The sequence below is a fragment of the Filicampus tigris genome, chromosome 19 (assembly GCF_054856515.1).
Source record: "Filicampus tigris isolate MCC_2025a chromosome 19, RoL_Ftig_1.0, whole genome shotgun sequence".
NCBI lineage: Eukaryota > Metazoa > Chordata > Actinopteri > Syngnathiformes > Syngnathidae > Filicampus > Filicampus tigris.
The window spans coordinates 1,930,301-1,952,061 of record NC_141235.1 but is presented as its reverse complement, the minus strand read 5'-3'; the positions used below and the strand labels follow the sequence as shown (position 1 = coordinate 1,952,061).

The 21,761-nt window shown below is 47.4% G+C and overlaps 4 protein-coding genes and 1 long non-coding RNA gene across 8 annotated transcripts in view; 3 read left to right on the top strand and 2 right to left on the bottom strand.

Moving 5' to 3' along the window:
• The window catches only part of LOC147128806 (uncharacterized), a 47,830-nt gene extending 47,227 nt beyond the window's left edge, over positions 1-603 (bottom strand). The window contains exon 1 of the long non-coding RNA XR_015082552.1: positions 486-603. This is a non-coding gene — a long non-coding RNA (uncharacterized LOC147128806). The remainder of the gene's footprint in view (positions 1-485) is intronic.
• Positions 242-5,798, top strand: dhx32a (DEAH (Asp-Glu-Ala-His) box polypeptide 32a). Its single transcript, XM_086016493.1, has 11 exons — positions 242-628; positions 1,045-1,238; positions 1,564-1,939; positions 2,005-2,244; positions 2,377-2,470; positions 2,695-2,844; positions 3,445-3,636; positions 3,845-3,985; positions 4,079-4,269; positions 4,340-4,530; positions 4,721-5,798. The coding sequence occupies exons 1-11, from the start codon at positions 359-361 to the stop codon at positions 4,920-4,922; spliced, it is 2,241 nt and encodes a 746-aa protein (XP_085872619.1). The 5' UTR covers positions 242-358; the 3' UTR covers positions 4,923-5,798.
• On the bottom strand, positions 5,395-8,254 carry bccip (BRCA2 and CDKN1A interacting protein). Its single transcript, XM_086016513.1, is given in 8 exon segments — positions 5,395-6,118; positions 6,355-6,523; positions 6,743-6,949; positions 6,951-7,087; positions 7,426-7,506; positions 7,589-7,663; positions 7,817-8,031; positions 8,155-8,254. Coding segments are annotated over 7 exon segments (981 nt in total). The 5' UTR covers positions 7,958-8,031; positions 8,155-8,254; the 3' UTR covers positions 5,395-5,947.
• A 55-nt stretch (positions 8,255-8,309) lies between these two features.
• uros (uroporphyrinogen III synthase) lies at positions 8,310-11,275 on the top strand. The gene is made up of 9 exons (XM_086016514.1): positions 8,310-8,926; positions 9,013-9,096; positions 9,183-9,273; positions 9,411-9,485; positions 9,765-9,839; positions 10,003-10,086; positions 10,214-10,299; positions 10,410-10,508; positions 10,577-11,275. Exons 1-9 carry the CDS (start codon positions 8,864-8,866, stop codon positions 10,697-10,699), a joined length of 780 nt encoding a protein of 259 aa, XP_085872640.1. The 5' UTR covers positions 8,310-8,863; the 3' UTR covers positions 10,700-11,275.
• Positions 11,276-11,333: 58 nt separating this feature from the next.
• mmp21 (matrix metallopeptidase 21) overlaps positions 11,334-21,761 on the top strand; it is a 44,537-nt gene continuing 34,109 nt past the window's right edge. Inside the window, exons 1-9 of one of the 4 annotated variants that reach the window (XR_015082549.1) lie at positions 11,334-11,645; positions 11,721-12,576; positions 12,843-12,982; positions 13,043-13,184; positions 13,265-13,522; positions 13,645-13,817; positions 13,896-13,995; positions 14,070-14,205; positions 20,298-20,377. Coding sequence is in view for 2 of the 4 variants with exons in the window: in XM_086016494.1 (XP_085872620.1) it covers positions 11,370-11,645; positions 11,721-12,576; positions 12,843-12,982; positions 13,043-13,184; positions 13,265-13,522; positions 13,645-13,817; positions 13,896-14,201 (2,151 nt within the window). In the remaining 2 variants the exon portion in view is untranslated. Of the gene's footprint in view, positions 11,646-11,720; positions 12,577-12,842; positions 12,983-13,042; positions 13,185-13,264; positions 13,523-13,644; positions 13,818-13,895; positions 14,492-20,297; positions 20,378-21,761 lie in introns of those variants that run through there. The other 3 variants (XR_015082548.1, XM_086016495.1, XM_086016494.1) reach the window with 3 other exon arrangements.

The following is a 21,761-nucleotide window of genomic DNA, read 5'->3' as shown; positions in this document are numbered from 1 at the left end:
TTTATAGGTATATATTAGAGTAAAACCATTTGTTGGATTCCATAAACTATCGATAACTCCCAAATACATTTGTCAATTACAGCAATTGAAAACCATGACGTACGAAAGCAAACTTACAGTATCGTTTGTCATTAAAGCTCGTGTATATTGCCTCTGATTTAAAAATATATACGCTAAAATGATGACATTGAAGATACTCGCTTGAACGACTGTTAATGAGAGCACGTGCGAGGGAAAATAGGGGGTGGGGCGTTCACGGTCAGTCGGGACAGTTGGGTATCAAGTGCAGTTGAGAGGACAGACCACCTTCGTCGGGTCAACTTAACGCTGACATTTCGGACGAGCACGTAAACGCGCCATGAGTGACGACGGCGACAACGCCACGAACCAAGTCCAAAAGAACCACCAAAGTGCGGCCGAGTGGGCCAGCGAAGCTCCCTTTTGCTTCGGAGACGAGCTGGAGCTGAACCGCTTCGACGGTTTACCTTTCTCGTCGCGGTACTACAGCTTGCTGGCCGAGAGGAGGACGCTGCCCGTGTGGGCGCTGCGGCGACGTTTCGACGACGCGCTCGCTCACGCGCCACTGTTGGTCGTGTGCGCGCACGCCGACGCCGGCAGGAGCACACAGGTGAGTGGACACAATATTAGGTACACTTGCATCACAACAACAGCCCCAAAGAATGAGAGCTGTCACTTGAATTGAAAACATGATTTATTCGCACCACGTTTGTTTAAAAAGGTTATATTTCTCATATCTACTACAAGAAAAATACATAATAAAATGGGCTAAATTTTTTATAATAGATGAAAAACGTTTGTTGATCCGATACAAGAGCTCGGCTCGGCTGTGATCCTACCGAGCTCGTCACTTGCTGCCCCGGCATGTTTGGCATTATGAGCGGTATACCTTCTTCACTGTTTGCTTAGCTGGGATGGGCCTGAATGGTGGGATGGGAGTAAGAAGGGCGGGAGCATTATTGATGACTGTGGCCCAATGGAAATGTTGACATTGATTTTTTTGGGTTTTTTTCTTGAATCCTACAGATCCCTCAGTGGTGCGCAGAGTCGTGCCTATCGGCCCGCTACCGGCACGGCACGGTGGCGTGCACGCAGGCTGGCGGCCAGCGAGCCGTGGACTTGGCCTTGCGAGTGGCGGACGAAATGGACGTGAACGTCGGCCATGAGGTGGGCTACAGCGTTGGCCGGGAGACGTGCTGCTGCTCCGACACGGTCCTCAGGTCTGCACCTTAGGCCTCTTTCGTACACACTTAGTGTAGTAGCCCCTTACGGTCGTTGTGCGAGAACAGCAAATGCGGAAGAAACCTTTGAAAAAAACGTCTCCTTGCCATTCTAATGTGAGGTTGAAAGGTACAAAGCTGCAACCTTACTGAGACGAGTTCCACTGAAATGGACAGCAGGACTCAATCAAAGTACCGTACCGTGTCCAGGATTTAAATTGTACAGCCGATTCCTGACGTTGAAGTTCAGGGCACCAAAGTAGAACCTTTTGAGGGCACCACCCCCAGGGACAAACATCACAAAGGCGCACGTATGCCTTCTCAGGTACTGCACCGATGACATTTTGCTGAGAGAGATGATGTCCGACCCTTTTCTGGAGCACTACGGCGTGATCGTCATCGACCAGGCCCACCGGAGGACGGTGAGCACCGACCTCCTGCTGGGACTCCTGAAGGACATCCTCGCGCACAGGCCTGAACTCCGGGTGGTGGTCCTCGCCGCGCCACCCCTCACCGACAGCCTTCGCAATCACTTCGGCGCAGCCCCGATCATCAGCTTGGAGTCATCTCGGGCGAGCCCCCCCAAGGTGGTGCACAGCGGGGCTGGGAAGGACTACTTCTATTCCGCTTTGAGGCTGGTTCTAGAGATCCACCGCACCAAGGAGGACGGTGACGTCGTCGTGTTTTTGGCATCGGAAGAGGTGCGTTTGGCACAGGTCTTGGCGCGCCCACCTTGGGGCAGTCTAATATCCGACTCCTTCCGCAGGAGGTGCTCTGCGCCCACGGCATCCTGCAGAAAGAAGGAACCAGATTGGGAGCGCACCTGGGCCGGATGGCGCCGGTGGTCCTGGGTCCGAGCCGCGGAGGACTCGGGCCTCCGCCGGATGAGCGAGGAAGCTGCAGAAAGACCAGGAGAGTTTTGCTCGCCACCCGTCATGCGGAGGATGCGTGGCGGCCCGCGGAGTCCGTCAACTTTGTCGTTGACTGCGGGGTCCAGAAGAAAATGGTAACCGCCGCTTCTTACCTCCATCAAGGTTTATTAGTGAGCAGAGATAGTAACTCCCCCTGGCCCGGAATTCAAAAGGTAGCATCCGGTCCGACTCTTCCAAACGTTGTTTGATGTTTGTCACTTTGCCAGGTGTACAATCCGAGAATAAGAGCCAACTCCGAGGTGCTCCAGCCCATCAGTCGTTGCCAGGCAGAACTGCGCAGAAAGCTGTGCGGACCAGCAGGTACAAGTCAAGCCTCGGATATTCGCGGCTCAGCGTGTTTGCGATCAAAATATTACTTTGGCTCCATTTGTTGGCACCTCGGTGCCGAGCGAATATGTCGAAGTGCGGAAGGGGGCTTCATTTAGTCGGGCCGTACCCTTGTCTAAAAGAGAAAAAGCGGCCTGCCACAAACTTTAACAAGTACAAACCGTTTCGGTTGATTTCAACTTCTTTTCCCATCGCAGGTAAGTGTCTGTGTTTATACGCCAAGGACAGCCAACTTCCTGCGCAGAGCTCGCCGCAGATCCTGGAGTTCAACATCACGGCCACCGTTCTCTTCCTGAAGAGGATGCAGATCGGAGGTTTGGGCCAGTGCGAGTTCATCGACCGACCCGGTGAGCTTGGCGGGAAAACCCTCGATAATTGTCCGCTAAAAAAAAAAAAAAAAAAATTCGGGGAGAGGAGGTCCCGTTCCCATGGACGGGGGGAGGGGGGGCCCGGGGGGGTCTTTTGTGCTCAGATGAAGTCAGTCTGTTTGGGCTTGTTGAGGCGTAACTGACCCGAGCCGACACGAGCCGGCTGCCCGCCATTGTTTGACAGAAGGGCGAAAAGGGGGACAATTTGTTAGTGATTACACAACCGTCGCCCTTTGTGATTGGTCCTGCGAGTTTGCTCTTTATTGACCGATCTCGATGTCAATGGTTAGGCGTACGGAACAGTAAAGGACCCTCCTCTAACTTCGGAACTATACAAAGTCATTGATTTGGTCTACCTGTCAACCATTACATATAGCGCTAATGACAGATAGAATGTCTTCATCGAGAACTGCTAACCGGTCGGTTACGTGGTTTACTCTTCGGTCACACAACATGCCAATCGTCACATGTGCGAAAGAGAAAAAAAAAAGGCCCTCCCCCAAACTGTTCATTTCACATTTCCTCCTTTTTTTTGTGGGTCGTGACTCCCGGCGGGCTTTTGTCCTCCCTCGATCACAGATCCCGAGAGTCTCATGCAGGCCCTGGAGGAGTTGGACTACCTGGCCGCTCTGGACGACGACGGCGACCTCTCCGAGATCGGCATCATCATGTCCGAAATCCCGCTGGAGCCTCAGCTGGCCAAAGCGCTGCTGGCCTCCTGCGAGTTTGACTGCGTCGGCGAAATGCTCACCATAGCGGCCATGCTTTCGGGTAGCCGCTGGAAAAATCTATTTGGTCTCCTCCTCACTCGACTTCAGGGACCTCAGGAATTTAGAAACGGGCATTACACAGTAACCCATAAGCACAACCGCGCCCTCATGCAAACGTGCCTCCGAGGGACCTTCAGATTTTCGAAACAAGGGCATTTATCATTTCTTGAATTGGATCTCATTACATGATGCATTTTCCTTCTTTCAAGCTCCGACCTGCTTCCTGGAGCCTCCGTCCGGAATGAGCCACGAGGCCTTGCAGTGTCGCAGGAAATTCCAGCACCAAGAAGGCGACCACTTCTCTCTCATTAATGTCTTCAATGCCTTCAAGAGGAGCCAAAAGGATCCGCGTAAGGCGCACTCTCGGATTATGGGCCGAATGTCTTTCTCTTCTCAGCTTCCCTGTTTTGTTTGATTTGAAGATTTTCCCGTTTTCCCTGCAGACATCCGTGTTGACAAATGGTGCCGGGACCATTTCCTGGACTACTGGGCCCTTCAGACGGCGGAGAGCATCAGGGCGGAGCTGACCGACACGCTGAACCGGATCGAGCTGCCCGTCTCGGAAGCGGCGTTTGGCACTCGGAAAAACTCCGCCAACCTGAAGCGAGCCCTGCTAGCGGGCTTCTTCATGCAGGTGCGTCGCTCAAATTCCGCATTTCCTCCTCAAGGTTTTCAACTCCTCCTCCCATCGTGCCTTCATGAAGGTGGCTCGAGATGTGGACGGCTCAGGAAATTACCTGATCCTCGCTCACAAGCACATGGCCCAGGTGCACCCGCTATCCGTCTACGGGCCGCGCTTGAACAAGCCGGGGCTACCCGAGTGGGTGCTGTTCCACGAGTACGCGCTGGCGGAAAACAACTGCATGAGGATCATCACTGAGATTTCGCCCCAAGTGTGAGTCTTTGCCATTCGTATTTAATGTCAAGTATCGAGTGTGGTCGCAAAACAAATTGAACCAGTATCTCAATTTCCCCATTGCGGTGCTAATATAATTCATGTTGTTTTACGTTAAGGCACCAGCGTGTATGTCGTCATCCGGCTTTAGTCACACGCTGACTTTTTCCATTTTCTCTCCCTGCCGTAGCTTCACTCAAACGGCGCCGCTCTACTACTTCTACAATTTGCCCCCTAGCGAGAGCAAAGACATCCTGCAGCACATGCTGGACCCAACCGCCGCCGTTTGTAAGGGCGATGCACGCAAGGCTAGCAACGCTGATCAAAACAGCAGCAGCAGCAGCAGCAGCGGCAGCAAGGTGCCGTCTACTGATCGCTGTGCCATCCAATGAGGCAGCGCTGTTAATGTGGGGTGATTATTCAAGGACTTGGTTTCACAGAATTGAACAACAAAGACTTAAGAGCAACGGCATAATGTCAATTTATAGTTGTCGTAGAGTAAGGTGGCCCTTTTAATTTGGGGGATGCATGAAAAATCAAATATAGAACACTTTTGGATCAGTATGTTTGTTTGAAATCCACATTTTGCTGTAAATTCCCCCCCCCAAAAACGGAGGACCTGGAGACATGTTGTGCAATTCTTGCTCCTCACAAGTCAGTCCAGTGGCTTTTAATTGTTCTCCCATCTGCTGGGTGTCCTCACTCGAAAAAAAAATTTGGTTAAAAAAATCCTTGTAAAATAGGATTCTTCATCAATGCTTAAAGTCATCATGTTATGCTAATGTGCCTATTGCTAACTAGCCACTTAAAGCTTCAGGCGACTAGCAAGTTTTCCTTACTAGAAAAAAATATTCTGTTCAAAAATCTTGGTAAAACATGATTCTTTGACAGAAGAAATCTCACCGAAGTAAATCCGGTAGCTTTTCTACAATCTCTGAGATGTTCTCACTAGAATTTTTTTTTTTACAAATCTTTGTATAAACATCGTTTTCAAGATGTATAGCATGGAATTGTTAACTCAAGACATTTTTACTAGAAAAAAAAATGTTTCGAAATCTTTGTAAAACTGGATTTTATAGCTGCTTAACATGATGTAAGAAATGTAATTGAAGACTAATCAGTTCAGTAGATTTGTCCTCATCTGGGGAAGTTTTATAAACATGATTTTTAAAACTGTATAGAAAACTTAATTGAACCTAGTATATCGTGAAACTCTCAAAAAAGCTCAATAACATTTCTTGTAATGAATAATAAACAATTTCAAAGTACTTCCAAAGGTTTCCTGGCTCCTACCAGCTGCATAGTCACGCACATTGCAGAACCGCATTAAATCTTTGCAATAATGACTGTCTGTTTTTTTTTCCCCCCGGGATGAGGGCAGTTCCTCTCGCCGTTTATTTTGCGATGCGGCCAGTGGTCACACGGTCAGATATTCTTTAAGTTTGTCCATGACGGCGGGCATCCGGTCCACCGGGATCAACATGACCGTGCGGAACGGCTTCATGGGAACGTCATCGAAGGACCAGCGACCGCTCAGGCACGAGTCGGCGTCGTCCTGCACTGAGAAGTGGAACTTGGAGACGGCGTGCTGTGAGGAGAAATGTCAAAATACATATAGTTTGTCATCAGTTAGTAAAAGTTTGTAACTGCTAATTGCCTGTCATATTTAACTTACTGTCACAATAGTAGTAATACACTATGTAACTGCAATTTTTTTTTTACTTATGACTGGAGAGGCAAATTGACCAAACAATTGTTCTTAAGTGTGATAAAAACGGTTATTTGGGAGCAGTCGCAAGTGAAGGCAAGCACTGTTTTTAGCACCTCATAAAAGAACTCCTCCTCAGCGTTGATGAACATGTATTCGTCCTTGGGGGCAGGGCCTCTGGCGGGAACGCTCTTGCTGGCCTCCTTGCAGGTCTTGCTGATCATCAGGCAGTAGTGGTACTTCCCACTGGGCTTGTTGGTGCGCTCGGCTTCAGAAATCTCCTCCCTGTCAAAACAAAGGTCATTAAGACCCTTGATTCTGATCATTTTCTTCCCCCACCAAAAAAGACTGTAATTGCAATTTTTTCATACGTACCAGTACTTCACCCATAAGTAAATTTTTACTAATTGTGATTTTTTTCTTCAAAGCACCTTTCTCTAAAAAATTGGAACAAATTTGCTAATACCCCCCGACATACGTAACGTCATCCCAACAGCAACTCACTGTAGCTGTTTGTGCAGGGGCAGGGCGATCTGCGGGGGCACATTGACAAAGCGCTCACTCAGCAGCAGGCCGACGGGCTTGGCGGTGTCGCCGAGCGTCTGCTCCAGCTGCTCGGCGGCGGCGTGGCCCGAGCTCTTCTCACATTGGTCCAGGATCAGCTCTTTCACCTGCTCCACGCACTGCACACCCTGCGCACACATTAACAAGCGTCACAGAGGCCCGACAACACTGTTGGGAGATGATGACGGGAGGTCTTGCCTTTTGTTCTGTGAGGTTCAGCATGGTGATGAAGCCAAACACTTCATCTGGGTCGTCATCGTCGCTATCTTCGGGCACCTCCGCTTGCTTGGGAAAAAAAAACAAAAAAACAATACATGTTTTGAAATGATTTGCAAGATATACTGGCGACCAGTTCAGGGTGTACCCCGCCTACTGCCCAGGACAACAGGCGTAGGCGGCAGCATGCCGGCGACCATCGTGAGGATATGCGGATCGGAAAATGGGTGGATGGATGAATAATTATAAAAATAAAATTGTTTAAAAAAATATTACTCTCATCCATCCATTACCCTTGTAAATTAAAATGATATATTTATAAATTCTTTCTTGTAATCAAACAGGGATGAAAATCTAAATATTTATCAAATACAAACGATTTTTTTATAGTGTAAAAGTAGACGTACCTTGATGACACTTCCCACGTGGTTCTGCTGGATGATGATGTCGGTCATCTCTGACGTGTTGACATGAGCCTTCAGAAACAGCTTGGAGCGCAACAAACCACCATAGCGGTCAAAACGCATGCAGGCACTAACTTTTTTTTTTTTTTCTAATAATACAACCAACCTGTTGTAAGAGCTTTTTGATGCCATTGAAGTCGTTGTGCGAAACGGCGTGCGCTTCGAAGTCCACCGTCACCTCCTACATAGCAAACAAATCTGCTTATTTTAATGCACCAACAAAGTGCACAAACTAGTACAGAAATTAAAGGCTAAAGCCACATTGTTTTTTTTCAACCGTGTTAGCATTAGCAACCTAGCATTCATTCAGATGGCTCTAAGATGTCAACCCGACCTCGTTAATCTCCTCTTCGGACGTTTCGCTGTCTGCCCCGGAGAAATCGCCGTCATCCCCGAGACTGTCGTCCGAGCTGTTGTCGCTTTCCCGGGGGTTCTCCCCCAGACCTACCGCTCTCTTCTTAGCCGACGAGGCCATGCTGCAAACATGCGCTGAGCGTGTTGGTCGACCACTGTCAGTGGGTGGGCGTGGCCATGAACCCCAATGGCTCGCTGTAAAAGGGAATAAAAAAAGTCGTGAACGAAAGGAGTTTGGATTCCACCCGTGATATGCATCATGCATCCCAAATGTACTACAGTGTCACGCTAAGTAAAAATGTTTCAGATATTGGTCACCTTTAAAATAAGATCCTTTGCAAACTTTCCACGTTCCATGTTTCGCGAAAACTTGCTTACACGGACGCCATTTTGGCTCAAATTTTGTGTACGTCCCACCGACTCGCCGTAGCTACGTCAGAGTCAATGGCGACTTGGGATAAACTAATGACGCAGGGGTGACACATTTAAATTGCGTTTCATCCGCAATTTGCAGTCACACATTTTGTCTTGACCCTTAGAGAATATGATAAATATGTTTTTTTTAAAGTACATATGAGCTGTGTCACGCAAGTAGTGCTTGGGAGGAGTACGTTATTTAGCTTTAAAATAGCGCGACTCCCCTTCCTTACAATAACCGGTCAATATGCGCTCAGCTGTGTGATGAAGCTAGCAAGTTTTGTTGTCTTTTTAATAATGTTGTCATTGCGACAATGGTGTACCGTGTGCGTTACGGGTAATGTAAGTAAGTTACTTCTCGTTGAATTTGTGGCTTTATTGACGAATTTCTGAGTGACTAATCTTGTCCAAAATCTCACATCCAAGCTATGTTGTTATCAGCAACCTGACAGTCGTTGGGTGTAGTTTAGCTTCCTTTGCGTCCACGCCCACCTTCGTTTACACTTCACTGACTTCTTGATGACACCCCCATTCATTTTCCCGAAAGTCTCGATTATATTATCGATAATCGGGTAATTTATGATACATAATTTCTACACGTTTTATCAAAATGAACGTGCTGCTTCTGAAGGAGCCTAGAGATGGAGACCAAGGGCCTGATCCTTACATCCAGGTAGAGGCACGAAAACAATATAAATATGAACCCTTATAGTTTTGTCATACCTTAATGCTTGGCTGTCTATTTTTACAATATTGCAGGAGATGATGTCACGTGGCCTGCAAGCCACCCTTCTGCCTGTGCTATCGTTTAAATTTGTTTCACTAAACACCCTATCGGATAAGGTAACCAGACATTTTTTTGCTCTATTACGTGTTTTTTTTTTTTTTTAAATATCTTATATTCAAGACGATTTATATCTTCCCCAAAGCTTTTTCAACCGGAAAAATATGGTGGCCTCATATTTACAAGCCCAAGAGCAGTGGAGGCAGTAAAGATGTGCTTAGAGGACAGAAGAGAAGGTGAGACAAAATGGAGAACTTAATATGGAGAGCCCACCCCTGTTTCAAATGTGACAAATATGTCTGGAACGTGCAAAACAATCCAACAACTGTCACACACGTGTAACAAAATAACACTTTTGTGTCTTTTTCAACAGAATGGGAGCGCACCGCAAAAGACAAGTGGAACGCAAAGTCCGTTTATGTGGTGGGGAAAGCGACGGCCTCCTTAGGTAAAGTCACCTGCCACCGACATGAACACGCGAGGTGCCGTTAGCACAGGTGACAACTTGTCGCGATGGACCATTATTGTTTCTGAGCAGGTGTGGCAACCTTCCTGAAGTGTGTTCCACCTTCTTTTGTTGTTCTTTTACGGCCTTATAGACCTTTTCATAATGTTTGTAAACAAAGCAGCAGAGTAGTTCCGGGTGTAAGGAAGTGATTGACCATTGCCGACTTTACTAGAAAATAATGACAAAACTTGTCGCTTACATTTTTTGTCTTCTCTGCAGTACGCCGTCTTGGTTTGAACCCACTGGGTGAGGACACAGGGACGGCGGAGGTCCTGTCCCGTGTCATCATTGAAGGTACGGTGGAATGCTTTTGGTCTGTTTTGACATTAGAAGAAGAGCTGTGTTATTAATTAATTGATTAATTCAAGTTACTTAATCCGAATAAGACATGGAAAATCTGTGATTGGCCTTGTTGCCCTTATTAATTGCAAATGGCCATGTTTCTTTCTCTAAGTAGGAGAGGACACCAGTATCCCCCCACTTTTCTTCCCTTGTGGCTCCATCAAAAGAGAAGTTCTGCCAATGGCTTTGAGGGAGAATGGTAAAATGTCCTTTTATAATAATAATAATAGTCGGCAAAGTACAGCGAAACATATAAAGTGTAACTTTCTGTACTGTGCTTATTTAATATCCATCCTGTGATGATCACTTCCTCTTTTGTCCACCAGGGGTTCCCCTCGAGACATTGACTGTCTATCAAACAGCCGAGCATCCTGACGTGGGGAAGAATCTTACAGACTATTTTGCAGCGCAGGTCAAACATAACTCTCGCTACGTTGTGCACTTTATATCTCAAGGCACAGTGCTCGGTAATCTCTGCTATACAGTACATGTCGTCTCAATTGTTAACATTGTCACCCTTAGGGCCCCCCGGCTAGCGTGGCCTTCTTCAGCCCGTCGGGAGTCAACTTCTGTCTGCAGGCCTTGCAGAGGCTGGCCGGGGAGCGGCTAGCGCAAATAAAGGTAAATCTCGATGTACGACAAACGTGCCCGATTGAATCCATCAGCCAAAAGCCAAATGTTGTGCGCAGTTTGCCGCCATCGGGCCCACCACGCGGGACGCCATGCAGGCGGAGGGTCTGAGCGTCAGCTGCACCGCCGAGAAGCCCACGGCGCAGCACCTGGCGGAGGCCGTAAGCAAAGCGCTAAAATGACCATCCGACCTTTACCAGTCAAGTCTGTTAACTGGACAATATATTAGGTACATTAGATCTTTTTTTTTTTTTTTAAACCTACCCTCCGTTATTTGCTGTAATATGTTAAAATATCAACATATATTATATCCATGTAGTTTTCGCAGCATAGCTTCTTTATTAAATTTTGTGCATCCTCCCGATTGCTCATAATTTCTGACACTCAGGATGGGGCCACTGAAATTTTTTGCGGGGTGGAGGGCTTACTTCCCGGACCTTAAAAATTGTTTGATTGAGTATACTATGTTCAAGTTCCTAAAATGTAATTTATCTGCCAAAATATATATACAGTATTTTTTTATGTTTTCTCTGTGCTGGATTTTATGTAAATTGGTCACACTGAAAAAGGAAAAAGGTTGCCCACCCTCTAAGTGTACCTTTGCTACTTTTGTATGTGAATTGTATTTATTTGCTGTGGATCCCAAAGCCACCATGCCTTATATGTGTATATTCTATTCTATTATTCGACTGTAAATGGTGACGCTTTGCTGTCGTTGTTTGTGTGGTCTTCTTAATTAAAGATTTTGCTTGACTGTTCCAAGTGGGTGTTCTTCAAAGTCCGTTCGAAAACCAGCAGTGCGTTATACAGCACGTCGGCCGGCACTATTTGTAGCTAACATCAAGTTGAGCGATGTTTGCTTTTCACACAACGCTGTGGGACGCCCTCCCCGTCCGGGTGACCGCACCTGTGGTCGCTTGCTCCTATAAAGCCGCACAGCCCAACTTTTTGTTTGCAGACGACAGCGCTTCCAACGCCACCACGATGCTGACTCCCATCCAGCTGATCACTTCTTTGCTTGTTTGGAGCAGCGCCGGCGAGAAACTTTTCCACCGTCGCGATCATTCGGATTTGCAGATGTTCGACGCCCGGCAGGCTCGGACCGTAACGGACGAGTACACAGCAGAGGTACATTTCTATGAAATCACAAAAAATGCATTGGTTAGTAAGATGGCGCAAATTTGATTTCCCCGTCTCGTTTAGCTATTCCTCTCCAGATACGGCTTCATGAAGCCGGTGAGGTGGGAGGAGACGCGGGACGGGTACGAGGATCCGGACTACAATGATGCTTTCCTTGACGACTTCCAAGTGGGCATCCGGGAGGGGACCTCAGTGCCTCATTCCAGGGATCGCACCCCTCCACAAGGAGAAAACCAAGCGTTTAGCGCAGCACTTGCAGACTTCCAGAGGCTGTCTGGCCTGCCGGTGACGGGCGCTTTCGACGACGCCACCAGGGAGGCCATGAACAAGCCGAGGTGCGGCGTCCCCGACAAGGAAACGGAGCAGGACCCCGTGGAGGCGCTCGGTCCCGAATCTGAACTTGAGGAGAGTCTGGAATTGGATGTGGAAAACGGCAGCAGTTGGCACACGTTCAACGCAACTGATGGCAACCACGCAACAAGCGACACGCCTCCCGGTGTTGCTAATGACTCTGAAACACACCTGGCGAATGCTAACGGCACAGTCAGTGCTCTCTCTGACACCAACATGACTGATTTCAGCCCAGATTTCCAAAACGGCTCCCGTCGGGGCCAGCACTCTGCGGAAACGCGTCCAAGCCCGGTGGTGGCGCGCAGGAAGCGCCACCTGGCCGCCCTGGTGTCCAAGCGCAGGCGGCGCAAGAGGGACGTGGGTGAGGCGGGACACGTGGCCTTCAGCAAGAATGTCCTCAAGTGGCGGCTGATGGGCGAAGGCTACAGCAATCAGCTGTCCATCGAGGAGCAGCGCTACGTCTTCAGGCTGGCCTTCAGGATGTGGAGCGAGGTGTCGCCGCTCCAGTTCATGGAGGACAACCGCTCGCCGCTGGAGGACGTCGACATCAGGCTGGGCTTTGGCACAGGTGTGGCGAAATACTTTGCTTGTCTTGGGTGAGGTGGAGCAGAGGAATTGACTGGTTGCCAGTCCATCGCAACACAGCGGTTCCTGACTCTTAGCCTTTTTTGAGCCATTTCACTGCAGGCCCATTTACGTTCCGGGGCTCCACCGTTCTTGGGATTTCAATATGGAGCAAAAGCAGTACTTTGTTCAATCTCAAGGGTTGATAGAATTGTAATGTAGCAACTTAGTCACCTTGAACATCGTGCGATTCAATTCCACGCCATCTAGGAAGACATCTGGGATGCAATCAGAGGTTCGATGGCAGCGGTCAGGAGTTTGCTCACGCCTGGTTCCTGGGCGACATCCACTTTGACGACGACGAACATTTCACTGCCCCCAACACCGGCAGCGGAATCAGCCTCCTTAAGGTGAGTGTCGAAGGGAACCCTGGATCGCGACCGTTTGCCCATCCCGACATCTTCTTTTAGGTGGCCGTTCACGAGATTGGACACGTTTTAGGGCTGCCGCACATCTACACACCTGGATCCATCATGCAGCCCAACTATCTGCCCCAGGAGGCTGGTTTGGAAATGGGCTGGATGGACAGGAAAGCCATACAGAACCTTTACGGTGAGCAGCGTCCACTGTCCAGGTTTTGAGCGGGCCCGGGGACGTTCTCAATTCAAACTCTGTTCCCGACTCGCTCGCAGGGGCCTGCAGGGGCCGCTTCAGCACCGTGTTCGACTGGATCCGACGAGAGAGGAGCCCCGACGGCCAGGCGGTGCTACGCTTCAACACCTACTTCATGAGGGAGGGCTGGTACTGGCTGTATGAGAACCGCAACAACCGGACGCGCTACGGCGACCCGGTGCCGGTGCAGATCGGCTGGCGGGGGCTCCCTGCCGACGGCGTGGACGCGTATGTGCACGTTTGGTCTCGGAGACGAGACGCCGTTTACTTCTTCAAAGGTAGGGTGCCACTTTATACCGGGAAGCACTTTATGAACATAATGTCGTGTATTGCTAGCATAAAATGCAATACAATTTTATTTGTATAGCGCATTTCGCAACAGCTTGCTCTTTTGCCACAGGTACTCAATTCTGGAAGTACGACAGCGACAACGACAAGGTCTTCAGACTGGACCCCGAGGGCCACCGCTATCCCAGGAAGATCTCCGAGGGTTTCCCGGGAATCTCTGGTCCAATCGATACGGCCGTTTATGACCGACGGGACTCGTGCATTTACTTCTTCAAAAACACTCTTGTAAGGACGTCATCCGGCCGGCAGCAGATTTGAATCATGCGGAATTGTCAACTCACATAAGTTTTCGTCTTGCGACAGGTGTACGCCTTCAGCGTGGAGTCCAATGGCGTGGCACCAGGTTTTCCCAAAGCCCTGCGAGCGGCGTTCCCGCCAGTGTCCAGCGGCGACCACCCAGGCGGTAACATCGACGTTGCCTATTTCTCGTACGCGCACGACGCCGCCTTCCTCTTCAAGGACCGGCGCTTCTGGCAGGTGGCGAGCGGCCGCGAGCGCCACCGACGCCCCTTCCTGCCGCGTAACGCCCTGCTGCCGCACAAAGAAGTGGACCGCCACTGGTTCGACATCTGCGACGTCCACCCCACCGCGCTCACAATGACTCGATGAAGAGGTACTTGGAATGTTAATTCACCCGCACGACAAGGTATCCAAAAAGTATTCACGGCGCTTGCTCCATGCGCATCTTATGTTATTCCAAAAATGCATTCAATTCATATTTGCCCAAATATGTTACACAAAACAGCTGAAAATGACGAGACCAGAGATGACAAAAACAACCATTTTGTTGGCTACGATAGAGTCTAAAGTCTTTGGAAAGGAAATCTCATTACCCATTTGCCGCTTTAACGGGTGACTTCTTTTCACCATCCATCACAATGGTGTCTTGTAATTTAAATTAAAAGTGACTGAAAAAAGGAGCAGCTGCTTTTCTTTGTGCCGTTTCCATTTCAACCTCATCATGCCGGCGCGGCGCAACACAAACGAGACATTGATTGGGTAATCAATACGTACCTGGAACACTTATTAATTCAGATGGTCTTGAAGGGGGCGGAGGCAGACCACAAGCCCAAGACCGCAGTTGAGCCGAGGCATCCGCCGATAACTGCAAGGAGGAATCAATTAGAAGAAAATGAGGCAAATGTCAGAGGAAGATTCTACACCATGACTTGTGTGAGCTCGACTCTCGTCACAGTCCAACCTACAGACTTAAAAATGAACAAATAATAAACGTTGCGTCATTCATTTGCGCTATTTGACAGCAGTGAGCCATTAAATGTGTCTTTCGGAAATGGCCAAAAGTGGATGCAAAAAAAACCCAAATCTACCGTGCTTCTTTAGACTGGAATCATTTGAGTCATTTTATCCAAAATGTTTGATTTAAACCAGTAGAGGAAAAAAAAAAAACTTTTCATGGGTTTCAATTTCAGGACAGAGAGTAAACAGTTAATTATGGATTTATCCTCGCTGTCGGGTGGAATCCTCACATCTCCAAAACGAATTACCTTTCAGGAAATTAAAATAAAAAAAAGTCATCTGTTTAAGTTACCAAAGACCAAATCGTTCAAATTGGTGTCATACAGCGGTAGTCAATGACACACCAAGTACCCTGGTGTGTGTCGAGTACAGTCTGAAAAGGTCGATTGTGGCAGAATAAAAAGTTCCAGCAGGGGGCGACCTCGACTCATATTATGGCAATTTATCGCCAGAATGACTGTGACCTTTCTCTTCTTCCAAGTCAAACAATTGACACTTAGGAACAGTGACTGCATTGTCTGTTTTTGGACGTATTTGTAGCATTTTTTTTCCTTTCCTGGAAAAGTGCAAGTTGGCAATAGCTTCACTATGCCGGTCATTTGCAGCAGCTGCCAAACATTCCAATCGGGCATAGTGCGAGATCAGCCTTTCTGTTATGTTAAAAGAAGGCGGCAAGCGGATCGCACACACACTCACTCTTAGACGTTTGTTTCTTTTGGAGTTTGAGGATGAAAGGAAGCAAAAGAATGAGTGAAGCCGCCATCGCCTCCCTTCCCATTTCACATTCAAATCAACTGTTGAAAAGCGTTTATCATCATCAAATAGTTGTGCTGCTTGCTGAGTATCTTTCAAGTGCAGCAATTCATCAGCTTTATCCAATAATTCCATTTTATTTGTCAGGATCATTTCATTTTTAAACCTTTTTTTTTTTTTCACGACTTCTGAAGTTGAAAGTCTTGCTGATGGGCACTTCTTACACTGACCTTGCCTATAGTTGCCACTAGATGGCAGCAAAGCACATTTGTGTTCTATCAGAAAGCTATTCCCTGGCTAAATGAAGCTCCTTAACTCATTTCAACATTGTTCCGTGGCGCCTAGATAGCACACGATAGCGTTTTTAAATGCCCTCACTCTAGCTGTTACGTGAAGAGCCAAAACGCACTACTTTTGATCAGTGTGTTGTGTAAATGCTCCCCTAAAACTCGCCAGTAAACCCAATAGTAAGAATTGCAGCTCTTCTGCCGATACATTGAAGGACAATTGTCAGTCAGAGTGTACATGAGCCTTTTGTGCATTGTTGCGGCCATCACTTAGCGACTGGACTCGCACTCGCATGAACTTCATTATTATGCAGCAGGTTCAACAAAGACTAATTTGTTTGGCTTTGGTTGATCTGCACGAGCAGTCTGCCGCGGCGCCGGCGCGGAGCGATGGCGGGATGGACGGATGCCCGTAGAAGTAGCGCGCGCACACACCGGTCCGCATGCGGCGTGGCCCTCTCGTGCTTCCATACAGGTGCAGCGTTTGTGTTTCTAGCATGCACATGAAAGGCAAAGTGAGGTAGTTTCATCTCCACATCAGTGAAAGGAGACGTTGTATTATTCATGCACAAAATAAATGAGAGGAGGAACAAAACAAACCACCACATTTATGGATATTCTTCGGAGGAACAGAGGGTGGCGCTACATTTAATTTTTGTGGCTCGGTGTTTTAAATTCTGCATGAACTTAGTTGTGTTTGTGGCTACGCCGCAAAATTTACCTCAGAAGGTTTTTTTGTGGGGCTGATTTAAAGGGTCTTCAATCCTGTTGCCGGAGGACCAGTTTCCTGGATGTTTTCCATGTGCTGCAACACACCTGAGTCAAATGATTAAGATTGCTATCCAACTTCTGCGGACCTTGCTGATTATCTGATGGGAGAGTTGTATCAATAGTTGTACAGAGAAGATAGGCAAGCAGCAACAAACCCTCAAAAGACTTCTCACAAGTATGTATCAAATGTTTGCCTGGATTGCCTTTGAGTAATTTTAGCAAAACATAACGGCTAGCCTGCTAGCTCGACAACCCGACCTACGTGTCAGTCCTGTAGCAAAAGAGCATGTCTGTCCCATTAATCCGAGCAACAGAAAGCTTAAGTGCATTTCCACCACGTTTATTTTTTGAATCGGCTCACCTGTTGAAATGTAAATTATGGCCGCATGCAACCATGGCTTGGTTTACTCTAGAAGACGTCATAGTAAAAAGGTCTAATTGAATCAATCCATCCATTTCGACACCACTGAACGATGACCAACCAAGAACAGCGTAGAGTCCAATCCAAGGGAATTCATGCAAGTAGTGTGTGTGTGTGTGTTGCCTCAAGATTTTTCCTTATTCATGGCCTCACTTCATCTGCCAGCCAAGTGTTGAATAATTAAAGGAATTATCAGGCCAGGAGATCCAAAAGCCCCTCAGAAATGTGTCATGCCCCTGAGCAAAGCCTTGTTGGGGAGGGAAAAAAAACAAAAAAAAAACTGCCTTATACGACGTGTATATCTGCATACTCGAGCCGCAAGCCGCCCACGAGCAGCTTTAATGACGCCACCGACAGCAAGCGAGCGTTGACTGGCGGAAAACAGCGGGACGCCGCGCATGTCAAGTAAATTTAGCATTCCGTCCCCAAACGCCGCACTCCTCTATTTTTTTTTCCCCCTGCCTGCCGTCGGTTTGCAATGTCGCCAGATTCCGGGCGAGCCGTTTTTCACAAAGAATGTGACTGACGCAACATTAATCTCCCGCACAAAACAGACGCCTGGCACGAGCGCGGCCTGGCGAGGTGGCGACGTCGCTCCCTATTTCTCAGCGCTCCGTCACTCCGTTGTCCCCCCCCGCCCCCCCCAAAAAAAATCTTTCGATCAAACAAATCAAAAAGCAGGGGAACAAAAGGAGGTTGGAACTTTGAAGAGCACTCTTTTAACAATCAGGCATGACCTACATGCGAGGGAGCCAGAGTGCAAATCCCAAGTAAGAGTCCTGCCTGCTTTTCGGGAATGCATTTCATGGAATGAGTTTCACAGGGTTGGAATGACGTGCTCAGCCACGTCCTTTAGGGGTTGAACCGTCTAATCAACGCGTCGACTCGAAGACTGCACAACAATGATTGTCGCTTGAAGTCGATGAATCGCCAATCGGTACAACTGAGGAGGGTGGCAAAAGTCGGGGCTTGAGGACAGGGGCGGAGCCATGGGGGGCCTGGGTGGGCAGTGCCCACCCAGTGAGATTCATGAAATATATACTTTTACATTTTTAGTGAATTCTTATGAAATTATTTTTGAATTTGGGTTTCCTTGTGTGTGTGTTTTTTTATTTTATTTTATTGAATATTAAGATTGGCATCATTGCGGTTGTCTAAGGATGATCTGAACTTCATATTATTCAGTTTGTTATTTTATTTGAATATACAACGTGTCGGGACAGGAGGATTGTGCGAAGTGAGAGAAATATTCAGGCCCACCCTGATTTTTCCAGGCCCACCCATTAGCCACGTTCTGGCTCCGCCCCTGCTTGAGGAAAAAAAAAAAATCACCGTCGACTCGAGCATCATCACCTTAGCGTTGACTCCAAATATTCTGAAGTCATTCCAGCCCTAATGTCCTTCAAGGTGAAAAGCATGCATAATTCATTGAAGCGCTTTGACACAAGTGGGCTGGGGCACATATTGGGGCGGAAATGAGCCCACGGCCGACAGTGACATGCGCCACACTCCTCGGCTGACAATCCCGATTTGGTAAAACTCTTGGCACGGACGCTTACCCCGCTGCGCGCTAGGACGGCCTCGGTGAAGAAAACAAATAAAGTTCTCATTGCAGCAGCATTTCATCACGCGTCACACCATGCAAATGTGTTACATGACACTTTCCATTTGCAGGGAGGGAGGGGGCGAGGGAGGGTGGAAGGGAAGGAGCGAGGGAGGGAGGGAACGCGGCCAAAGCGCGGAAGGAATTTTTTCACGGAAATGTTTTCGCGCCATATGCCCGTTTGCCAGGGGGAGGGTGGCGGGACACCAAGGGTGGGCTATAAGCCTGGTGGGGGAAAAACAACAAGGCTAACTATAATATCCTCGTACACTTGGGGCGGGCAACCTGCTGTTACGTTTTTAGACGCGCTCACTGGACACTTGATTAGGTACACCTGCACAATCTACAATCGAGTTGATATCGGTTGGCGGCAATGAACTTCACAACGTCACGTGGTTACCATTGAAAGTGAAGTACATTCATTTCTGTTTCGTTAAAGCGGAAGTCAACCCAAACATATTTTTTTTCACGAATATGTTCTATGTAAATCCACTAGTTGAAACAAGGCATTCTGATAAATATTGCGTTTGTGGAATAAGAGTTAATCCACCGTTTTTAGCCATCTCTGGAGGTGGCCATTTTGTCACTTGTGTCGACTGAAAATGACATCGCAACTGCTCAGGTAACGACCAATCACGGCTGACGTGTTCTGAAGCTGAGCCGTGGTTGGTGGTTACCTGAGCAACCGTGATGTCATTTCCAGTCGACACAAGTGACAAAATGGCCACCTCCAGAGATGGCTAAAAAACGAGTGGATTAACTCTTATTCCACAAAGGCAATATTAATCAGAATGCCCGTTTCAACTAGTGGGCCTGCTGGGAACATATTCTTGAAAAAAACATGTTTGGATTGATTTCCACTTTTAAGTTATGAAGTGATGTGTTTTTATATAGTACAATGCTGCACAGTGCTTTTAACCTTATTAAAATCATGTTCCCCAAAAAATGTTGATATGCGCATAGGGGTCTGGTTAGAACAGATTAATGACATTTTAAGTAATTATAATTGGGAAATTTCAATTATGAGCATAGTCACCGAACAAAAAAAAAAGTCCCATTTTTCAAACCCATATAAAAAAAATGCAATATGGGTTGTGATGTTGACATTGTCTCTCATGCGGGCAACCATGCGTGTCCCCGCCCAGCCCCAGACTCGCATCTGTCACTCAAAATGACGTCGAAGCCCCCTTGCCTGTACAAGTGGTTAAGGTTCAACCTGAAGCAGGGCGGGAGACAGCGAGGCCAATTAGCAGCCGCATCCGCCAAGGTGGTGGTGGGGAATCCGTGGCGTTTATTAGCTACTTAGCAAGCGGCTAAATGCTACATAATGCATGAGGCTGCACAATGCTTAATTACATCGGCGTGATTGGGATTCCTCATTCCAGTGTTTGATGGCGGCTCCCCGGGGACGACATGTAATTACAGACTTGTTTTCATTTGGACCAGCCTGCATTGTGGAGCAGGGATTCAAAGTCAATGACTGTCAAAGGCACACCGGCTCTTTGACGGGGAGAAAGGACCAAAAAAAAAAAAAAAAATACAGTCATGACTTCACTAAAGTGAATGTAAAGAATGACATTTTTTGATCCTTTTTTTTTTTTGCTTCACTTCAGCGGACATGGCGGACCTAGACTACCTGAGGAAGCTGCAGGATTATCAGTGTTTCTTCGCAGAGGATAAAGAATACATGCCTGTGAGTATTGATCTATTATCTGTTCAAATATATAATAGCGATACAGATGCTATTCATTAGCCTTTCTGGGGTGTTTTACATTGTTTGTTAGCATTGCGTTAAAGTGACTTATCAAGCTAAGCTTATGGTTGTTGTTAAATTACAATTACAAACCTTTTTTGGGCGGGTGTCAAGTACTCACACATTTTCCTCTCTCTTGGAAAATCCAAGTCCATAAAACACTGATAGCAGAAGAAGCATCTCTTTTCGTACGAAATAAAGGATCCGCCTAATTATCTATGGAAGCGGGGGAGAAAGGTGGAGGAAACAGGGGTGCTGTGACCACTTTTGATACCTGGCCGCCGGATTTTTGATTGCGCTGTGCGACATCGGCCAATTGTTACAGCAGACAAATCATCAACGTGGCCAATCAAAACATACACGTTGACATTGTTAGCTTTGTAAATGCCGGCGCACCCAATATTGTGAAGCTAAATGAGGGTTATGTTAGGAGCGGTAAAAGGCGAGAACTTTAAAAAAAAAAAAAAAGGACCATATTCATCTTTAATGAGCAGGCAGAGGAAACCTTCTGTTCCCATTCCTGACTGCAGCCGCAGCACATGACGGACACGCTAATTGACTTTTTTTATTGCCCAATCTTTACCGCCGTAATGAAGTTGGGACTGTTATGTTTCTCTCATTACCTTTTCATTAAAGATATGACCAGGAAATGGGGGTTGCCATAGCGATGCTCCACCATCACCAGTGGGTATAAGAGCTTGTATTGTTTATTCATCTCACAAAATGACCAAAACGTCCTTTTTTCGATGACATTGCTTTTCTCTGTCCCTGGGAGGCGTCTCTCTTTCCTTCTCGATATCGTTACACTGGATCATCACATGCTTATTCTGTCCGATAACCGGGCGGCCATTTCCAGCAATTCAGTAACCAAATGTGGTTCCCAGCTTGCCCGTGGGGCAATTACAGTTGAGCCCTGCGGATTCTGCTTAACAACAAACGGCAAACAAGAAAAAAACAAAACAAAACACGAGTGATTTTTTTTTTTCTTTGGCGTTACGGGAGCTTTGCAATCTGTGTCATTCTGGATATGGCTCGACTGTATCATCATACTTTGTACACTTACTGTGTACTGTTTGATAGAGAGGCAGCCATTTTGGGTGCTAAAGTCACCAAATATGGTCCCCAGCTTGCTAACAGCTACTTGAGTCTATGATGTGATGAACCTTTTTATTTATTACCCTTCAAATGAGACAATCCCGTCTTCTAATGAGCCCTCCTTTTATTTCTTTATTTATTTTTGGGTTAATCGCCTCCGATGCCATAAAACCGACGTGTCTCGTTCACAGTTTGACGCCGACGTCCATCTGCGTGCGCCAGAAACGCT

Excerpts from the sequence above, each read along its gene's own strand:
- uros (XM_086016514.1), top strand. The coding sequence starts at position 8,864 with ATGAACGTGCTGCTTCTGAAGGAGCCTAGAGATGGAGACCAAGGGCCT. Across the intron at positions 9,097-9,182 it reads TAAACACCCTATCGGATAAG|CTTTTTCAACCGGAAAAATA; the intron begins GTAACCAGACAT and ends TCTTCCCCAAAG. Across the intron at positions 10,300-10,409 it reads CAGACTATTTTGCAGCGCAG|GGCCCCCCGGCTAGCGTGGC; the intron begins GTCAAACATAAC and ends TGTCACCCTTAG.
- dhx32a (XM_086016493.1), top strand. The coding sequence starts at position 359 with ATGAGTGACGACGGCGACAACGCCACGAACCAAGTCCAAAAGAACCAC. Across the intron at positions 2,471-2,694 it reads AAAGCTGTGCGGACCAGCAG|GTAAGTGTCTGTGTTTATAC; the intron begins GTACAAGTCAAG and ends TTCCCATCGCAG. Across the intron at positions 4,270-4,339 it reads TAGCGGGCTTCTTCATGCAG|GTGGCTCGAGATGTGGACGG; the intron begins GTGCGTCGCTCA and ends GCCTTCATGAAG.